This window comes from Anser anser (assembly GCF_964211835.1).
Source record: "Anser anser genome assembly, chromosome: 5".
Lineage (NCBI taxonomy): Eukaryota > Metazoa > Chordata > Aves > Anseriformes > Anatidae > Anser > Anser anser.
In genome coordinates, this window is record NC_139725.1 from 25,402,817 (window position 1) to 25,424,315 (window position 21,499).

Below are 21,499 nucleotides of genomic sequence, written 5' to 3' on the forward strand. Positions count from 1 at the left end.
ACAAAACAAACCAAAGAGCAGACATTCAGAGGTAGAAAAAAGTAGTTGCGATCTTGCCCATCTCTATTAATCTAGTGGAGTCTGCTGCACAGACAGAAGTATAATCCATGACCTAAAATACACTAACAAATTACTACAGTGATGGTTCTGCATGGAAAGCCCATAGGGAGGAGGAAAAGAAGGTAGAGAGTGGACTCAGCTCTGAACTAAATACAGTGAGAGCTCTATCCAAACAGTACAACTCAATCCTCATTGAATCAAGTGTGTACAAAAAGTAAATTAATAAAATTTTGCAGGCACAGTCACTGTTATATCATTATACAATAATTATTTGGAATATTTCCATCTATCAATAATACCATCTGTCCCACCCAATACAAATGGACTACAACCCATCTGGCTTATTTTTTTCTATTGATTACTCTGCTGAATGAGTTAGCAAAACCACTTACAAAATCATCATATTACATGACACTGTCATTAAGAGATGTGAAGTAAAGAAAAACACAAGATGAGACTTAATTGGAAAACTGTCAGTTCTTCTTCCAGAAAGTTTTAGCGATGCTATAAGCTTTTTTTTCCTTTTTTTTCTTTTTTTTTTCCTTTTTTTTTTTTGCTACTTTTAAAAAAAGTAAAAAAAAAAAAAGCTGTAAATGCTAACTACTGGATTAGGTGGAAACTGTTCTACCACACTATCACACAATTGTTACTATTTCTGAAAAGTATATTAAAGAAGCTCTCCGAAGGTATCTCCTTGAGAGTGTCAAAATGTCCCAAAGTATGCTGGTGAGAGCTTAAAACTTATTAGGACTCCTGAAGAGACTATGGAAGGAGTACATCTTAAAAATGGGGTGGTGGAAGCTGCTGAAGGGTGGCACTTGGATCTGTTATTTCCAATTATGTTTCCCAGGATTTGGCCTTGATTATTTGTTTGCATAATTGTCTCCATTCTATTTTTGCAGCCTCTATATCTTTTGATTTTAACTACTGCTTCCCTTCACTTTAATTTCTACAACAACCTTAATAACGATGCAAACTTTCTTGTCTATCCACAGAACTTAACTGCTTACCTAGACTCCCCTATTCTAGTTTCAGTTTCTACAACACCTTGTTAGTTTTAACAAAGGAAATCGCTCTTGTGTACATTCACAAAGTTGATCCAGAGATATTTTTTTTCAGCCCAGTGATTTAGTATTTCTTTGGAGTGAGTCCTCACTGAGGCTGCTGTCTTATCCTTCCCTCCTCAATCATTTTTCTTCCTCCACAGTGGGTTCCTCGAGGCTACAGCCTTCCATCCCTCCACCAGATTTCTGTTTCCTCTGCCATCCCGAATGGCTTTTCCAATAACATGCCAACTCCAACTGATGCAGGCAGAAGACGGGGCCAGGGCCAGATTCCAGCTCTATGAATATGATCCTTGATGGCTGTGGGTGTCTGGAGCTCCGGGAGGCAACGTTCAGGGAGGTACTGGAGCAGCAAGGCTCCAGGGAACAGGGACCGGAGCACAGACACCCAGCGACCATCTGGAGCCATGGAAAGCAGGATGACAGCAGTGGAAAGGAGTTGTACAGGTAGCACGGAACGACACTGAAATATGTTTATACAGTCCCTATATATAAAATATATAGAATGATTCAACTGAAGTTGCTGACCAGTAGTACTTAGGTAGAGGATATTTACCAGACATCACTGTGACAGAATGCTAATAATTTTGATGCCTATGATCTAGTCAGTGTGCTAAATACAAATACCTCAATCATAATACACCATCATTTTGCTATTAAACCCAGAACATTCATCAAATAGAACTGTAAAGTCTAAAATCTTTCTTAAAAACATAATTAAATGTATGGTTTATAATGTCTAGTTTACAAGAAATGAATTTTGAGCTTCACTGTTTTGTTTGCACAGTCTCTATTATTTCCATGGATGACGGAAGCAGAACAATATCAATTGAGACACCATTTGCTCTTATTAAACAATCTGTAGGTTGCTATTGATTCATGCCCTTGTCTGCTGCTTGAAATAAAGTTCAAGAATAATAAAATACTTTTTGGTTTGGCTGACTTAATTTACTTGCAGAAAACAGAGCGTTATTTCATGTCATTGTATCTAACAGAACTGTAGTAGTGTTGGTATACCAAAAAGAAACAAAAAACAAAAACTAAGACAAATGAGGGATGTGCTACTTATATTTTTAAATACAGATGCCTTTAGAGTAAAGCTACTCTGTTCTGGCTTCCACACAGTAAGACAGTATTTTACAAGCTACTTCAAATAAAATATTAAGAGGTATGAAAACTACATTTCCTGTTTTCAGTGATTCTGTGGAGTTAGGGACAAGTGCAATTTAATAATTTATCAGAAAACTTTACCATTTTCCTTCTTCTGAGAATGGAATCAGACAAAAAGAACATTTCTCCTATTACTGGCTAGCACTTCTCCTCCAATACAAAACCTATTGATGAACATCTATTTGCATTAACAATTACATAATCAATTATATTTTCAGGACAGGACAATTCCTCCCTCTGGTTCTCTGTAGCAGAAGCATTTGGTACATCTTTTCCTATCCTTTGCTGTGCACATAAACATTACTAATCAAAAAGTATGCTTAGCCTGAGGAAAAATTCAGTTCTGAATCTCCTTTTGACAAAATGATAGGGAAATTCGAACATCTGGCTGCTAAAAACATCTCTTTCCCACTGATATTTTACATTTTTCCAAAGCATTTTTAGATCATTTTGTGGCACTCTTTACTTCATCTGCTATTTATTTTTTTGCTATTTCTGATAATTTCATTAATGAATATGATCTAAAAAGCACAGATTAAGATTGATAAGCATCCTATAGACTTGTCTGATGCTCTTCTAGGATGTTTTTTTTTAAACATTCCTGAAACCTGTTAGGCAGCTAACTCTTCACAGAAGTGAGTGTAGGCAGCAATCCATTTTTTAAACTATGGCTTGAGCAATCAGGAAGCGATAAGAGACAGATAATATTAAAAACCCGAAAGTAAGCAACCTCATGGGGTATTTTTCCAGTAGCTGAAAGAACTGCCTAGTGATCTCATTAAGTCAAAGAAAGGAAAGACTAGATAAACAGTCACTGGTACGTAGACTAATTACAGGAGACCTAAAAGATTATATCTGGAAAATGGAAAAGTTTCAAAGAACTGGCAAATACTACCAATCTTCCCTGAAATCTGTGTCTGCACGTATTACAAATGAGAAAGCATGTAGGCTACATGGTCATGGTACATGTTATTAACCAGTCACATAGCAAAAAACATTCTCAGCTTTTCAAAATGACTATATAGGACACTTTCTGACAATAATTTCTCTACGCTGAATTAGCTTAATGCTACTATGACTACATGCAATGTCTCTAATTACTGCCTCTAAGTCATCATGAGACAGTAAATCATCTAAAAGATTTTACCTTAAGATAATATGTTAATAAGATATACTCGAATATGCACTGGTGTCATACTTGCTGTTTCCATTTACAGCTTGCAGCATCGGTCTAAACCCTTAAATATGGCAGACAGCATTATCTTAAGAACTATATTAATATCTCTGCAGAAAGTCTTAGGATCTGATATAAATATGGCTAGCAAAAACAAGGCTGAGGGCTTCCTCAGTATGACACAAGCTTTGGAATATAATCCCTCATAGGAAAAAAGAAAACCTAGGGCATTCATGAATTTGAAAATATTGGTATAGCCTTCTGTGTGACTAGAATAATGTCTTATCTAGAAGAACGTGTCTTTCCTAATTCACTTTTACTGTTTCCAAACCAATCCATAGAAATGTATGACCATTTTTCAACAGCACTACAAAAGGTGAGGTTATTACTGTACACTGCAGGTTAGCTACTTTGGTGAATTTTTAGTACACAAGGATCTTAATAACTGACCTATTTCAAATATACTGTAAAATTCAACTCTTCACCAAGGCATTCACCAAGAATACCATAACATATAAAAACACCTGACAGCATGCCCTAGAATAGAAATTGCAAGGTGTAAACAAACCAAAAAATTTTACATTAAAAACACAAACAATCAGATCTTAGCAGACTTAGAGTGCTACAGAGAAGACTAGGAATGTTTCAAATTCAATTCACTTGGTCTTGGAGGAGGGTACTCAGGAGGCTACTTTATTAATAAATCTAGGTTGATTGTGTCAGTTTCCATACAAAGCCTACATCTTCTTCACTCAGAGACAAGTGCCTAGTGCAAAGACTGAAAGTGAAAGCAAACAGAAGGAAAAGACTTTGGGACTTCTGTGGTAGTATTAACACAAGCCATTTATCTCCCTGAGAAACTATAGTAAGTTATATTAAGTTGCATAGCAATTCTGCAGTAACTACTCTTGTTTACCCATTTATGAAGTAGCTACATTTTATTTATTTAAGGTTTTTGGCCAATACCTTTTTAATGCTTGCAGAGTATTCTGCGACTATGGTACATACACAAAAGAAATTATTATAGTATGATTATAAATCACTGGGGAAATTATTATGCTATTAGAGATCATCTAGGGTGAACCAACAGACTGGCACACGCCATGCTGGTCTTAGAAGTTCAGCTGAATAATAAGTAATAATAAGCAGTAAACTGCTAAACTCAGTTGTCATGACAATATTGCTTGTAAGAAAGAATGGGAAAAAAAATATCTCAACAGAACAAGTAATAAAAAGTTAAAGTAAAATACCCAGTTCCTATTATGTAAAAATATATGGGCAGAGGTAATTCAAATACAGCATTGTTCCCATTTTTGCTAGAGGAACTGGCTGCTCTTTAAGAGTTTTTTAACATATTGCTTTGGGGAATTAAAACAAAGTTAGTGATGAATGTAACTTTCTATTATGAAATTTTCTGTCTCAATTGTGCACAGCCACTTATGAGCCAGAACATAACAGCTCAATCAAACGTTATTATACCAGCTTTACTTGAACCCCTCTGAAATGTACAGAGAAAATTCTGATATTACCACACGACTTAGGGGGAAAAAAAGACAACCCAGAAAGAAGAAAATGGATATCACAGCTACCTTTTTACATTCTCTTAATTTCTTCTGCCATATAGAATGAGCAACAGGAACGTGCTTGCTGTCAGTTACATAGCAGCTTGCTGTGATGACGTGATGGAGTGCCGTCTTCTGGCTCATAGCTTGAAGGACTCTCTCAACATGACGGAGGGCAACTACACCCTCTGTCCATATGCTGCCACTAACAAGCTGCATTGTACAAGGTACTAGAGCTATCTGTCCAGCGCAGTAGAGAACATCTCCAACCTAGGGAAAAAGAAATAAAACAGTAAGATTCTGAGAATTCAGAGAAAACAAAGGAAGCATTTTTCACCTTTCCATGTAATTTCTTCCAACACCACTCTTCCTTGCCATCCTTTGTCACATCACTAAAAATGTTGTAAACACGGCATTCTAACAGTCATTTTTGATAAGGATTTATATATACTATACGAATACAGCACTGTAATAAACTTTAACAGCTATTACATGGATGTATGCGTCAGTTCAAAATAATATCTGACGTTAGTGACTGTTACTGCTGCTGGATCACACTGATGACCCAACATGGTTAAATATATTGATTGAATATATTGAATATATTGTCATCTTGATTTCTTTTAAGCAAGCTTCCATTTTTTCACTGTTCCATTTGTTTCAGTGTTCAGTTTCAGAGTGATGATGCATGCTCTCTTTCAGAATATTATAAAAATCGTGACAGTCCAGAAGGTAAAAGGAAATTACAGACTGAAAATAAGATGCAAAAGAGTGTTATTTAACTAAAGAGTTGGATTAATCTTTTGAAAATTGAATTAAATGGGTGGCCAGATATGCCATGAATATATGCTAAATTGAGCTGCAATGCAGTTACTTTGGGCTGATTTTCCTAAATCTTCCTGGCAACACTCTGAAGACCTACTTTCTGAATAGCAGCCAGCAAAGGAAATGTTTATTCTTATTATTCAGACATCTCAAAGATTTATTATAAAATCTTAATGTAAATATCAAAACTTTTCATCCTCTTATTCTGTACTTCTTTAGAAAGTCAGTACATTTCCTGATCAGTGAGGCAGTGAATGTTATTCCAAATCAAAAGAAAACTAAGTATAGAAATGGGAAGTAAGGTAGGCGTAAGCAGCTTTGAAGTCTGCACAGAAAGCAATTTGCAATGAGTAAAGAGAGTGAAAATGGACTGTGCAAGGAATCTTCAGGAAAAATTTTCCAGAACTTACTGTATAAACTGTAAAAATTCCTCAGAATTAAGAATAATTAAAAAAGAAATCTGTGTCCTAGAAGACATGGCAATCAAACCATGTGACAGACCCATATGCAACTCCAAATCTGTCCTCGTAACTGTCTGTGTCTCACAAAAGACTCACACATGTAACTATTGGAAGAGTATCTTATACAATTTGGCATACAAGTTCTATGATTAGCAGCTGAAGAGGGGGAGGAGGCAGAAAGGAAACATAATATATCAACTGACACTCATCAACTATTTAAATTGTTTAAAATATCTGAAATATTGTTTTGATAATGCTATATATAATCCTGAATTTTGAAAAAATTTGCAAGTAATAGTTTATAGGAACAAATGGTCTTTTTTTTTTTTTTTTTTTTTTTGTAGTGCTATTTTAAAATATGTGCCATTGAACAAGGGAGTCCAGCCAGCTACCAAGTGGCATACTGACAAGATGAGAAACAAATTCAGGAAGATATGATTCAGAGGGGCACAGGTTTGTTTTTAAAGTAAGCCATTCATTTTCACCTCTGCTAAGTGAAATTCATGTTATTAGTCGAAAATGCCAATACAGGTAGTTAATACTTTTACAGAAAAAAAAAAATCACACTAGCAATATTTATTCTTTTTTTTCTGTTGGGCTCCTGGTTTTCCACGCATCACCCATGTTAATTATTAGGTAGACAGAAGAGCTGTTCAACCAGTTCACTTCCCCTATTCTTGAACAGATTGTTTGAGACATAATATGAATACTAATTAACGATAAAATATCTGTCAGTGTTTTGAAATACGGACCAAGATAGCACTTTCTTAAAGTATCCTGGATAGTTCTGATACAATTAGCACCATTGGTCATAAGCAAGGTCAAAAAAATCTCTGAAGGATTTGAGCAAAATTGGCACTGCTTTTGGCTCAGATTCAGTGGGAATTTTGCAGAGTTCTTTAAAAAATATTTTTTAAAAACCCCTCTGTTCCTAACATACTTGTTTGTATCTTAAGATGCAATTAATAGAAAAATAATATTCTCAACATGCCACCATGCTATGAAAGGGTGGATACAAGGGGGAAAGAGGGAAAAAGGATCAAAAGAGGCCACAGGTTTTCAGCAACTGTACTTCAGGAGGACATAATTTAGGGTAAGGAAAGGGGGAGGGATGTTCCTCTTCTCTTTCCCAGTGACTTGGTCATGAAAAGCAAGTATAAATAAACAATCAGCAGGGGCAAAGCAGCAAACCAGTAAAAACACTGTTTTAGCAGATTTCAAGAGGTTGTCTCTGGAATATTTGAAACATTATACAGAAAATTGTTAGCAGAATAAAAAGCATTTAAAACAGGGAAGACTTCATAATATCTTGTTCACAGTACTGAAATCTTACAACAGGAGATGTCACAATGTATGGTGTCAGTCCTTGTGTTGTGAAAGTGTTGTACAAAACCCTGCTAGAACTTTGCAACAGTTTATCCTTTTGGAGCATCTTCAAGGATAACAGAAGATTTTTCAGACTATAGATTCACAGTGTATCAAGTCTAGAGGACTTGCATATCCAGGAAATTCAGCAGAGAAACAAAACTATAATATAATGGATATGTATTCATACACTGAGGATTTAATTTTCACTGTAGCCAATACGCATATTTCCAGTGCTAAAATTTCATTAAATATTGGACAAAAGAAAAATATAAAACAAAACAAAAAACTTGTACTGCTGAAATGCTCACTTCTACCAATTTATTTCCAATATAGCTTGAGCAAGGCTAGCAGTTTATACATGGAGCCTCATGCAATTACAGATTTTTTTATCTTTTCATTTTCATTTGTGTCACTGCAAGTTAAATGAAAGGTGAGTCTTGATAAGCTAGCACAATAATTTGGCAGTTCTTTGTTTCAGTTAGCACAACTGTAAGTAATCAAGGGGATTCAATAGACAACCAGAACCTCAAAGTAGGCAATTCATACAGATAGGAATGCTAAGCTCTTATTTAAGAATTACTGCTTTTCATACTGTACTTGTGCTGCTAGAGATAAGTCTAATACAGAGCTAGGTCACATCAATGAGGAGGAAAGAAGGTACAGCAGCAAATAATTTTATTTCACTTTTTTTTTCCTATCTGTCCTTCTTGCATTCATTTTTTATGCATTCAGGAATTCACTTTTTGGAATGAAAGCATTCCAGGATACAGTGGAAAGGAAAAGTCAGAATGATACTTGGTGCCACTTCAAATTGTTCTATCTCATGGAAAAGTCTTTAACAATATCGTAAGTCACTGAAAGGACACAACATATCTTCATTTTCAGGATGATCCCTCCCACAAAATATAATTCAGGAAAAGAAACAAGGAGAAAAACAGACTTAATTGGACATAAGGACTAAGTTAAGCTGTTAATTAACCAGAGAAAGCTATAATTATTGCTACTTGGAAAGGAACAGAAGTAACAGGATACCTCTAGATTTGCACCAAGTTGTTGTTGTTGTTGTTATTAAAGGCCAACAACAAATGGCTTTATAAAAAAACTTTATAAAACTTTTCCTGCTGGTATTATTAAAACTTATTGGTGATTAACTGGCATAAATATATAAAGTGCAGAAAAATTCTAAGAGACATTCAGTCATTCACATATAGGTTTTTATGACAATGTTAATATTTGCACCATATGAACCAACACACGTTTCTTGGAAGGGATTAAGTCAATATGTAATCAACCAAATCTTTCTTCTGAATGCAGTATGGTGTCTGAGTGACTGCTGCCCTTTAACAGGTCAGGGTACACAAAAGATTCAGTGACCCTCTGACCCAACAGTGAAATAACCTACCATTATTTTCAGTCAATGTAAATAAGCATAACTGACAATGTGCTAATAGGCTGCCTCTGGTCAGCCATGTGTACCTCTGACCTTAATGAAGACCTAAATCAATTAATACTCCAGGCAATAAAGACCTCTGGCTGATTAAGTTAGCTAGAAATCATCTTTTCTAACGGGATTAAAGCTGTAAGGTGGTGAACTTTTTATTTAATATATGATAATCCTTTCTTCCTAGGGCCCTCTTATTTTAGCTAATGATCGTAAAATTGCTTTTTGCAATGTGAAATCTTTTATTCAACTACCTATTGTGAATAAAGTTTTAAAGGTACCGTTCAAATAATGGTAATTGAAAGGCTTTGAGTTCACACTAGGAACACAAATTACACCTAACTGACATGGTTCTAATACATCACAGACTTCAACATGATGCACATGTTTTTTCTTGAATTATTTTGCCTACACATTTGTAGGCTAAAAATGCCAGAAATGAGTTGATCATACATGGTTTAAACAGTTTTTCTTTTGAGAAAACGAATACAGAATCATAAACTAGAAGACAAATAATATATTCCTAAATGAAAAATTAAAAAAAAAAAGAAGTTATAATTGGCCTTGAATAATAATAATAAAAAGTATAAAAACCTACTTATAGCTTTGTAAGATGCTTGCCTATCACCCTCAAAATTGCAGAACTTCTCCTAAAACAAAATAATCTTTTCTTAGGTATGGTCAAAAAAGTATAACTAATCAATAGCATCTGTTATTGCTATCTTATTGAAGTATCTGTAACATTTCCACAGTTTTCAGAGATTTATAACTCAGTTTTCAAATGCTGTGACTGCAGCCTGCTAATCCTCATTTTGGGATGGAGCTTCATATGTTTCAAAATCTATTTAATCGCTTAATCTGCAAGACTACAAAACACTCATTTCCTTGCATTGTCCTTAACAATTATACTTTATATTATCAGAGTGTGATTTGAATTTTTCTCTTTGAACTTACATTTGTGGGTTGCTAGGCCACAACAAAAATCCACAGAGTATTTTTGTATTAAGAACTGAAGTAAAATACTGCAATGTCATGGATGTAAAATAGGCTGTACAACTTGTTTTGTTTTGTTTTGTTTTTGTTGTTTTTAACTGTAGTTTAGCAAAACTAAGATACAGTGTCCCACAAGGTCATATTAAGCACTGAACACATTGTCTTAACTCTAGAATCACACCTTTAAAAAACAGTGTTTTTTAAATTGGAAACCACAGCAAAGTGAAGTACCACGTACTATGCACAAGAACTGATAGTTCTCTAAAAAGGGCTACTAAATCAACAATACGTTGGAAGAAGCCACAATATTCATTATTATGGATATCAAATCGACTTCCAAAAATACATCCAAATACCTCTTATTCCTAATCTATGCTGCCCAATGGTAAACACCTCTGCAATTCTCTAAAAAGCAAATAATTAAATAATTCAAATTGAGCCTTTAAACTCTGCTGGATTTATAGCAGACAATCTTGTGTAATACCTTCCTGAAGGTCTGCAGCCCATTGAAGTTTAACAAAATGCTACATGTGCAGACTTGAGAGGGACAATCAGGTCAGAAAGCATAAGAGAAAGTAAGTTTCAACTTCAAAAACATTTTTAAAAAACTGTTATACCTCATCACAGAAAATTGTATTATTTGCATATATATCTGTGGCAATGTGTTGGTTACATTTTAAGTCTCAATCAATGCTGAATCAATTTTTACGACTGACAGCAATAAAACCTACACATTTCTGATTTTCAGAAGAGAAAGATTCTGTGATGATTCAAACTGAAATGTTCACATAAAAACACCTCAAAAGCTGTCATTCACATTCCAGGGGTGTATAAAGCACAAAACAGAAATAAACCTAGTTTTTAAAGTCTGCAACTGTAGTTATAAATATCTAGGAAAGGTCCCAATAAAGTGGGTGAAAAAGGCTAATACATCTATGTGGGTATGGCAGCGAAGCTGAAGTCTGCTCCTGAACTCCCATTTTGGTGCACTTGGGAGTTCCAAAACATAGGGATGAAATGAAGAAAACGGAGGTAAAATATTCTTTACTTACTATGCATATTTTGGTCAATGTCCCATACTGGCACACATGGTACATATTGTTCCTTTATGGAAAATGATAATAGGCAGTTCAAAGACTTAATTGCCGTAGAGGATAAACTGCTCTTCACATCTAAAAAGGATGTATTTTGCAAAATAGAAAAGGAGCAGTTTCCCTACTGGAAAATGAGCAAGCTAACAAGTGTATTATTCCTTGATGCATTTCTTTCTTGGGACAGTGAAATTCTAGTCTTCATGACTATTAATCTGTCACCTTTTACAAAGCCTACCATTTCCTCTCAAGCTTTTGAAAAAAATCACAAGTTCTCACAGAACCGTATTAGCAAAATCTGGCAACTGTGAAAAACTGCAGAACACTCAGCTTTATAAGCGTACCTTATCTAAAAGATGGGAGTAAAACTTCCAAACTGATTATCATTTACTCATTTCTTATTCGTATCGCTTTGAATGATGATGCCAAGACGAAAAAAAAAAAAGGAGCTAAGATTAGTCTATTCCACACTAATTGGGGTGGAATGGGGAAGGAGAGACTTCATAAAATCAGTATTTATCAGGAAAAGTAAAGGCATATTCAGGGTCCAGAAAAACAAGGTGGAAAGGATTAGTGTCTAAAAGTGTAAAGTGATAAAAATGACAATGTGGAAATGGAATATTGAGCAATGAATACCAATTTTTTAGAAAATGCATATTATGTCCAACATCGTTGACTGCATTTTTGAATTACAATTACATATGCATAGATAAGAGAGTATAATAGTTGTAATTCATTTGGATTCTTAAAATATCTGATACAGCATCTTTGTAAATTATTTTTAACTCTCCTAATTATAAATGCTGTTAACTAGCTGATAGTCTGTAAGGAGAGAGTAATGAAAATGCCAGCATACTGAATTGGGGTGCCGTAGGGATTGGTATTAGGCCTGATTTTATTTAACATCTTCATTAAGTCAATGGAAGAAGGGATTAACAGCATGGTAATGAAACCCACAGAGGATACTAAATTAGAATGTGCACCAATTGTAATAATAAAAATGGACACAGATTTGAAATACAGGCAGGAAATATCAAAATGAGACTTAACTTAGGAGAAATGGAAACTTACACCAGAACATATGGCAAAAATGTTTTGAAATACAGATATTCATAACAAGGGAGAAAACTTGACTGCAGAAGTGCTGAGCATTGTATATTAAATCATAACTCTTCTTTACTAGAAGCAAGTTCAGTATAATACAAAGAAGATACTGTCTCTGTTCTCATGAAAAAGGTCAGATTCATCAGATCTATCAAATGCTTGTTCCAGGGTAAGTAACACCAATCCTTGGCTAATGAAAGAGTAAAGTTTTCTAAAAACTCAGAAAGTGGTACCATACCCTTTAGGACAGGTATGATTTCAAAATAAACGGTGTAAAACATCAAGTGATATCAAAGTTTCAGATGATTATTTGGAGTTTTTAAGTACTTTTTTTCAGAAGTTTTCACATTTCATCATTAACACTGATTTTCAGTTCATAGATTAACATAGCTGAATTCGAAGTATGAAAAACATTTTAATCAGCTAGGATAAGGATATAGAAATTCAAAAAATAATACTTTTGTTTTCCTCTGTTAAATGGTAATTGTTGAAACCTTACAAGAGGTTAGATAAGCATTCATTTGAGGTTCCCACACAGTTAAATTGCGTTGTGACTATGACTACTTATGATTATTATCCTAAATTTATTCTGATGAGGATAGCTTTATAACATCAGCGTTCTTTCTTTCTCAGCTCTGTATAAAAAAAAATAATAAAAAAAAAAAAAAAAATAAATGGTATGTTCACATGACATTTTCCCTCCTTGATTTCTACATTTTTCTGTCTGTGCTTTAGGGGAATGGCTCTAAGGGAATGGAAAGTATATATATGAGAGGAACTATAATGTACTTGCATCCACACACAATAGCTAAAGGAAGATAAAGAAAACAGACAAAGTGATGTGATAACCTTATATACCTATATGTGTTTATATTACAAACCTTGTCTCTACTTTTTTCCTTAAACAGACATGTGCAATATACTTACGGATCTCATCATATTCTGCTCACATTAAGTATAGTTGCTACTGCATATGTCCACTTACAGTAAACTCATGTATTGGGTAAACTATGACTGCAGTCCAAGAAGGCACACTAGAAATTTCTAGGTTGAATTTTTAATAGGTTAGTTCATGTTTCCACTAACCTAGTGGCAACTTCAACCACCTCAACCACCCTTATGGTTGGTTATAAGGGTGCTACTGCTCAAGGCTGTAACTGCTCTGGAATACAGCATATAAGAATCAAAATTGTGGTCATAAAATCTGATGAAGAATGAGTAGTTTTTGTTGTTTTTTTTTTTTTCCTACCTGTCTTTACAATCTTTACTCATAACAACCATTGAATATGTTAGTGTGATTACAAACAGAAGAGGGAAATGCTCTGTACTGAAAGGTGAAAGTTGTTCATCACACTACAGTAATTCACAGGGTATGAAACACATTAACATGATGACATTCCATTCTTACAGAAAAGATTTCTATCCCAGCCATCACTTGGCTTAATATTCTTACTAAAAATATGCCTTTCATGAATGTCGCTGGATAGTTTATCATAAAGGTTTGTGATAACTGGGAGACACAAAAGAAGCAGCTTCATAAAAACAAGAATCTATTTGAAAAGAGTTAATTGTATTAATAGTATTACTAAGCTGAAAGTTCTTATTCCAGCAATATAGTGTGACTTCATACTTTACCTATCCTCTATGTATACTCAGTCAAACGGGGGTTGTGCTTATATCTTTGGCTACTTAAATAATAATCAAAATTAAAACACTTTAATGTATGTCAAAGACTATTCAGTGCAGAAGTCTAATTTAAAATAGACATCCTGCGAAATCCAGCAGGAGAGGAATAGTTAAAATTCTGTGTGCTCTGAGTAGTAAGTCACGAACAAATTTATAAATTAAAAGAATCTGTAATTTGACAGTTACAATGTGTTATACATTCTCATATAAAAACAGAAATACAGTGTTTGTGAAGTGAAATACGAGAAGAACACTCATTAGGAAAGTAATGTCCTTGATGCAATTGCCTAACCTAAAGGCTAAAAATTCCTAACAAAACAAATAAAACTAGGGAAAACTATGGAAAGACAGCAATAATCTCAGAAACATACTAACTGTGCTCATCCATATATATATTTTCATAATTTTTCCTTGTTGTACCCTTAAGCACTGACTTTGTATCAGAACTGCAGTGTGAACAACTTGCTTATATAAAATATCAATAAATTCCTAAATGTGTAATCAGAAATTTAAAAAGCATTATGCTATGTCCTCAGATTTTATGACACACCTTTTAGAGGGCAGATTTTCTCTTAGACTGGCAGCATTTCATGACAGAACGTTACTTATTGACTAAATGGTAACATGTACCATTTAAAAAATAAGTTCCTATAATAATTTAATTATATATATATATATATTTATGCTTGGACAGCATTATAATTATATACTACACCGAAAAATATATTCATTTAGGTATGTAGTTAGAGTTTTGCATTATACATTTTCCTGTTTTTTTCTTCTTTATTTTTGTATGATCACCTTATTGTTCTCTTATAACACCTATTTTCATGGAATTTTCTACATGACAGTGTATTAGTAACTGATAGATTAATAATTAAATAGGTATTTTGTGTTTTACCAACTAAGATGAAATCATGTCTCTATCCATCTTACACGACAAAGTGAGGTCAAGATCCTGTGCTGGTAGAATTACTGTGTGCTTAGTCCTTTTTGTTTGCATTATTAATACATTTATTTTAGCTACTAAAAACTAATTGTAGAATCAAGCCCCTTGCTATCAGGCATATAGTAAAGTGTTAAAACTAAAAGGGTGTAAATATGAGGAAGGGAGAGGCAAAATGCAGTAAGGAATAATTCAATGGTTACGATAATCACCTGCAACAGTGCAGAGATCCAGGCTCAAATCTCTTTGGTATATTCCTTTTGCTCAGTAATGGCAGTAGTGTTGCAGCAATGGGCAACCCAGGAAGCACATCTCAGTGCCTACTTTGTGTTCTACTTTGTTTAAATAAACTCATGTTCTTGAATCAATATTACTTTTTTGTTTCTTAATGAATGTTTTAATCAGTACGCTAGAAGTTAATACAGGATAGGAAGACACTCTGTAGAGAAAAAAAGTATTAGCAAAGATCTGAAAAAACTTTCCAATGAATGTTCAGTCAAAACTGATGCATTCCTGAGCCAGACTTCTACCTTGATAATTCAGTATTATCCAAAAAAGAAACGACTTACTGAAATTCCAAGAATTCCAAACTTCTATGAGTCATGGTTACCTTCTATTTTTCAGAAATAGTAAGCATTTAGCAATAACAATGATTCTTAATACAAAATAAGCCTTACACTGCAGAACATTTAGACCAAGATGAGCCTATACAAACACAATTTTAGTGAAATGTTCAGGTTACTTCCTAAGAAGTGATGTAGTAAAGTGGAAACCACATGGGGAAAATAGTTTAATTTAAATTTTTGAAAATAAAAATACTTAGAGAAACTTAATGTGAACATGAGATGTGATCAAGAAGTTCTCTTTGAAGTATAACGGTTAAAGCTTACTTAAACACAGAAATGATGAATTAGAAACAATATCAATGGCATTACTGGAAAATCTTGCTATTTGAATTTCATAAATAACCAACAGAGCACCTCTTCAAAAACAAAGGATATATCCTATATATATATATCCTATATATAAAGTGTACAAATTATACAGAGAACGGTTTAAATATATAATTTTGCTTTATAATTTTAGGAAAATTATAGGCGCCTCACTGAAATATGACCTTGCATGTCAATACAAATGTCTAAACTTTTGTTCTTCCAGCCTAACAGATAGCACTTCTAATTATCAGCCAAACAGTGCACAGTATTTTAAAGGTAAGCACAAACACCAAAACTAATGATGGAAACTGTCTTGCATAATCTTAACGATATTTACCTGGCATACAGGATTGAAATTGAATGACTTAACTGTTCCTCTGTTGTCTAAGTAATGTTTTGGAGTGTTGTGGAAAGATTATTTTTATTTTTGGTTTAAAAAGTTTGGTTTAAATTCAACCAGCAAGAATTATCTCTTATGAAGTCCAGTTAAGTATAGTTAAAATACAGCACCTTTCAATGTGTAATTTCAGAGTTTGCATTTGGCAATATAACTCTTTTCAACATTTAACCACCAACCTCCAGGCTTCTGCCATTCAGGCCTGAAGGAGTTAAATCTCTCTCTTCAACAGAAAAACAATTACACATTTTTGCAGAAAAATATCACACGCTGATAGTGAATAATTAAATGCTCAAACCAAAGAGAAATGAACTATTTCTGTAATGTATGTTTTGAACTTTCAATAGCAAGTCTGATTCTTCAGAATAATAGCTGTGTTAGAATCAAGAAAGACGCTAATGGGAAATGAAGATAGGTATGAAAGAATAATGCATGTAATATGAAGAAAGGCGGAGAAACAGTGTAATTCCAACTGAGATTTTTTTTTTTTTTTGTAATGTTAACCTATGGTATCACTGATATTTGAGTAAAGGAATTCAATTCATTGTACACCATGACCTTGTAAAGTGATGTCATGCTTTGATTTCATGCAAAATTTAGTAGAAGCAGACACTGCGCTGCACCTTGCAGGACTAGGCCCAGGACGCAGATAAAGATAATTGTGAAATTATTGTGAAGTAAGCCCTTTAAAACACCATCAGAGAATAATAAATCTTTACAGCTCAACACCTTCCCAACACAGGAAACTGAGAGTTAACCAGTGTGCCCAATTTAAATTTTTTTATAAAGGAGGAATAAACCTGCTATAGGGAGCTGGCTTGATAGACCTTTGAAGGTCTTCAAAACTCTCACTAATATGCTATTCTCTAAAAAATATTCCCATAATTCTGCTGTCTCCCATCATTCCTTGCCTCGAGATTCATCTGTCAACTTTGATGCATCTTTTAAAGTACCCCTCCAAGCCTAAAAACCATGACTACAGACCACAGAAGAGAACTCTTTGCTTTGAAACTATCTGATCAATCAGAAGATCATTTACCTGCAAGCATTATTTGGTGAAGCTAAAGCGGCATATCAACCAGCAGCATCTGAAGGCTGAGGCAGCAAAACGTCAACAACAAATTGTCATTGGCATTCCATTTATGAACCTTCAAACAGCATCAGATCTTTTCCATGGGAAACCAGATCAGGTCAGACTGGAGCTGAATATTTCTTAACAAGCTAACCATCAAAAGAACTTACGTTTTGAATAAAAAGGCTATCATTTGTTGATTTGAATATCAAAGGGATCCACTGCAAACTCCCAGTCTAGAAAAACCTCCCTAAGCTACACCAGACAGGTGTTTAATAATCTATTATTAAGGCACTATTTTAGGTTACTCAGAATCATAAAAAATAGCTGTAACTGTGAAGCTGCAAATGGGACTGCACAAAGAAATGAATGCTATTAACATACTATTAACAATTCAAAAGAATGAGTTGACATACCAATCAAACTTGTTAATTGACTGTCAATGGCCTGTCCCTGAATATACAACATGACTGCATTATATATTTCAAATGCTGACAGGAAGACAGTTTCATTTGCATTAACTTCATAAACTGATCAACAACCAAACTGCCACATACATTTATAATGGGAAGCTGAATCATTTCAATATTCATGCAGCTCTGTAATTGTAAATTAGGTACTGGCAAACAATACAATACTGTACATACTCTAAAATATCCTAAATTTCTCTGACCTACTTTCTTTTTTATTTTAAAAGAGCAGTGGAAAAAAGTTGTCTCTTACAAAGATGATTATTACTTTAATTTACGGTTCATGCCTTAGGCAAAATTTGTTTGCAACCTAGTTTGCAACCATAGTTTATAACTCTACTCTAGATGCAGAACTGGTCCACAATATATGAGGCATGCAAGGTGATGTAAAATTTTTCTTGCTTTCATTCTGTGAAGTGTAAATACCATTAAAACAAAGTAAATCTGTAAAAAAAAAAAAAAAAAAAAGAATGAAAATCTGTACTATTTCCCTGCTATGACACAAAGCAGATGTCAGTACTAAAACCACTGCAACTTTCTAATTGGACATTGAAACATGTAATTTGAAGTGGAAAGTATTGTTCTTGCACATCCTTCCCTGTGTCCTAGAATTTACTGCCCTCAAAGGTCTTGTCTATATAAAGTATGTTTCCTTAAAATATCTCATAATTACACCCATTCACTTTCATTGGGATTGACAGTGATAGCAGCTGAAATGGCTGTGATAGTGCTGCCATTTTAGCCAAATGGTTAGTCAGACATACTCTGAGCAAAGTCACAAATCATGCTAGTTGTAAGAGCAGAAGTGCTTGTGGCTCTTCCACATTTCGCCGTGTATTTATCAATCCAGCACAAATGACCATGGGCTGATAGTAGCAGAAAAGTTACAGAAAGAATTCCTAATAAAAGATAGAGACCAACATTCTTCACTTTTCTTACTTAAGATCTCCTCCTGCAATATTTACTGTCTTGCACTTCTTCTTACTGAAAAATACAGTTCTAGCTAACATAGAAGCCTTCAAATATTGTCATTAATGACTCTGTATATTAGTATCTATTCATATGGTTTGACCGTATAGGGCAGATATGAAAGAAGAAATTTGTTTTTATTTGTTCATGAAGTGCCGTAGGCATATTTATCACTGTTTATACAGATATAATAGTATCTCAGTCACTCTGAGAATCAGAGAAATGAAGCTAAGTACAAATGTCGTAAATGACGATTAAGTCACGAAGCTTGGAAAATATTTCACTGAAATCTAAGTAGTAATTCATCAAAATTTTTGAAGTTGTCAGGTCAGGAACATTCCCTCTGTATCTGTATGACCTGGAGGAAGTATAAGCAAGTTTTAAAAGTCTCAACTGTAAATGCATGTTGTCTTCTTTTCCCCTCTTTTATTATTACTACTTTTATCCTGTCAATCCAGCAGTCATTACCTGACTTTAAAGCTATTGCAAGAAGAGCCATGCAATATACACTAACATAACCATACAGATATCGCATAAACGTCCAATAAATCTGCAGTCATGACAATCTTCTCCTGCATATCCTTTCAGATAAAGCATATCAGAGGACAATTTCTGAGAGCAGCTATATTTTAGACTTTATTATTTGCAGTATAGATGTAAGAATGAGAAGCAAAAAATATTCACATTTATTGTTCTAGCAATTGCAATTGAAGAGTAGAAAGATTAACAAATGGAAATATAAACCCTTTAGAAAAGCTGAATATAGAGGAGACACTGGAGTGATGGCAGTTCCAAATCATCCTAACTGATAATCATGAAAGATTACTTACACTACAAACTAGATATTAGCTTTGATATCTTCCCTGAAGTATAAACTGAGTAACTGTCATACTGAATAACATCTTACGTGGATACTGCTAAGTTCTCACACTGACAAAACAGGGATCATTAAAGCTGCAATACTCTTTCAGATAATCAATGTAATATAAGGAGTATGTGATTAAAAGCATTTAAGACATGAAAAGTGCCAAGGTAAAGAAAAAAAAAAAAGTGCCAGCTCATTACAAGAAGGATGTAGTATCTATAAAACCAGCCATCTCTGACGGAGCTGGTCATTCATGTACTAGTAGTAACACACAACTACAGTGAATTCAGCAATACATTCTCCAAGATTTATGAAATTTGATCATAAAACATATGTAGCTGAAGTATATACATACATATATATTGCCTTAACTGAAATTGTAACGAATGTTCATGAAGAAAAAAGACTTTATTCATTATGAGAAGCTACAGTTTGTCTGCACTGCTTCAAAATTTACATTTGAAATGGTCACTTTCTAATTTACTTAAATGTACATATCCAATAGAAATTTTCACTATCTTAGCTGAAATCTTCCTGACTCTCAATAGCCTGTGGCCTGCACATATTTTGTAGGTGGGGATAAAAACTGGTTCGTCACTCCTGGCATTGGGAAGAATGACTTTCTATCATGCAGACAAAATCCCATCTATGTGGGAAACGGTGCTTCCTTGCAGATCAGCTTGACACTAGAGAACTAATTTAGGCAAAAAACTTGATTATCACAGAAGTCAGGATCATTATCTTTTAATTGGAACATAGGCTTTTAAAATTTCACTGTCTTTAGAAGCTCACAAAATATTATGGTATTTTCATAAAACAAAATGAATTGAGACAAGTACTTCCAAAGGAGTACAGAGATGTATGCACACCTTTTGCCCTGAATGAGGACAGTGAGTGCCACAATTGCACAACCAATGCTTTTGATGAATGCATCACTGTCAGTTACTCATTGACTAATGGCAAGATCAAGACTTGTATCACATCGAACCACAGAGATAGAAGGGTTCAAGCAATCCCATTTGAAGTTCATAATTGCATAATGAGCAGTTTAACATGAATCTTTCTGAATTTGCTACTTTCATAAAGAAGAAATTAGGTGAACAAATAATTTTAGCATGACTTACTGAGAAAATAACCAATGGACTGGATACCCAATAAAAATATTTTAGCTTACATTACAGTCCATTTTCCATTCCCGCACAAGAAATATGTCTGAGATCTGCTTCAGTCTCAATCACTGTACTTTTAAGAACGTTAACAGTGATTCAGACTAGCAAATTAAAACGAAAAACTATGCATGAGTTAAAAACATCAATAAATTAATTTTCTTGTTATGCTAATATTACAGTTTCTCAATAATTATATTAATGTCAGGACGACATGTTTAATACTAGACTAATGTTTAGATTTGGTTTATAGAATTCAAATTTATTGCTGCCTTTTCAGAATTTACGAAAAAATAACCTTGCAGATTTGTTATTGTTACAAAGAAGAAAGCTTAGACTTCACACAGATTGTGAAGGTGACTTAACCTTCAGTTAACCTGAAGTTAACCTTCAGATTCTTCAGTCACTTCCTCAGATACAGAATAAGACCTGATTGATTGTTTCACATGAGGGAAAGGCCCAGAAAGAGAATGAAAAGTGAATGTTTAGTAATCTATCTATCTAAGAAATATCCAAAGCATTTCCATCCCACTAGGAGAAGACTGCTGTTACTGTTTCCAAAAGACTAAGCCCCACATAAACATATCATATTATAAATCTCTTTTTACCTTTATGTGCTCTTTGTCCAAGGGCCTAGATCAATGTAATAACTCCGGAAAACATACACATTTGACAACATA

At 34.0% G+C, this 21,499-nt stretch overlaps 1 protein-coding gene across 4 annotated transcripts in view; it reads right to left on the bottom strand.

Moving 5' to 3' along the window:
- DPH6 (diphthamine biosynthesis 6) overlaps positions 1–21,499 on the bottom strand; it is a 196,226-nt gene that overhangs the window by 53,699 nt on the left and 121,028 nt on the right. For all 4 annotated transcript variants that reach the window (XM_083839668.1, XM_083839671.1, XM_083839669.1 and 1 more), the window contains exon 13: positions 5,058–5,300. In XM_083839668.1, the coding sequence (XP_083695794.1) occupies positions 5,058–5,300 (243 nt within the window). The remainder of the gene's footprint in view (positions 1–5,057; positions 5,301–21,499) is intronic.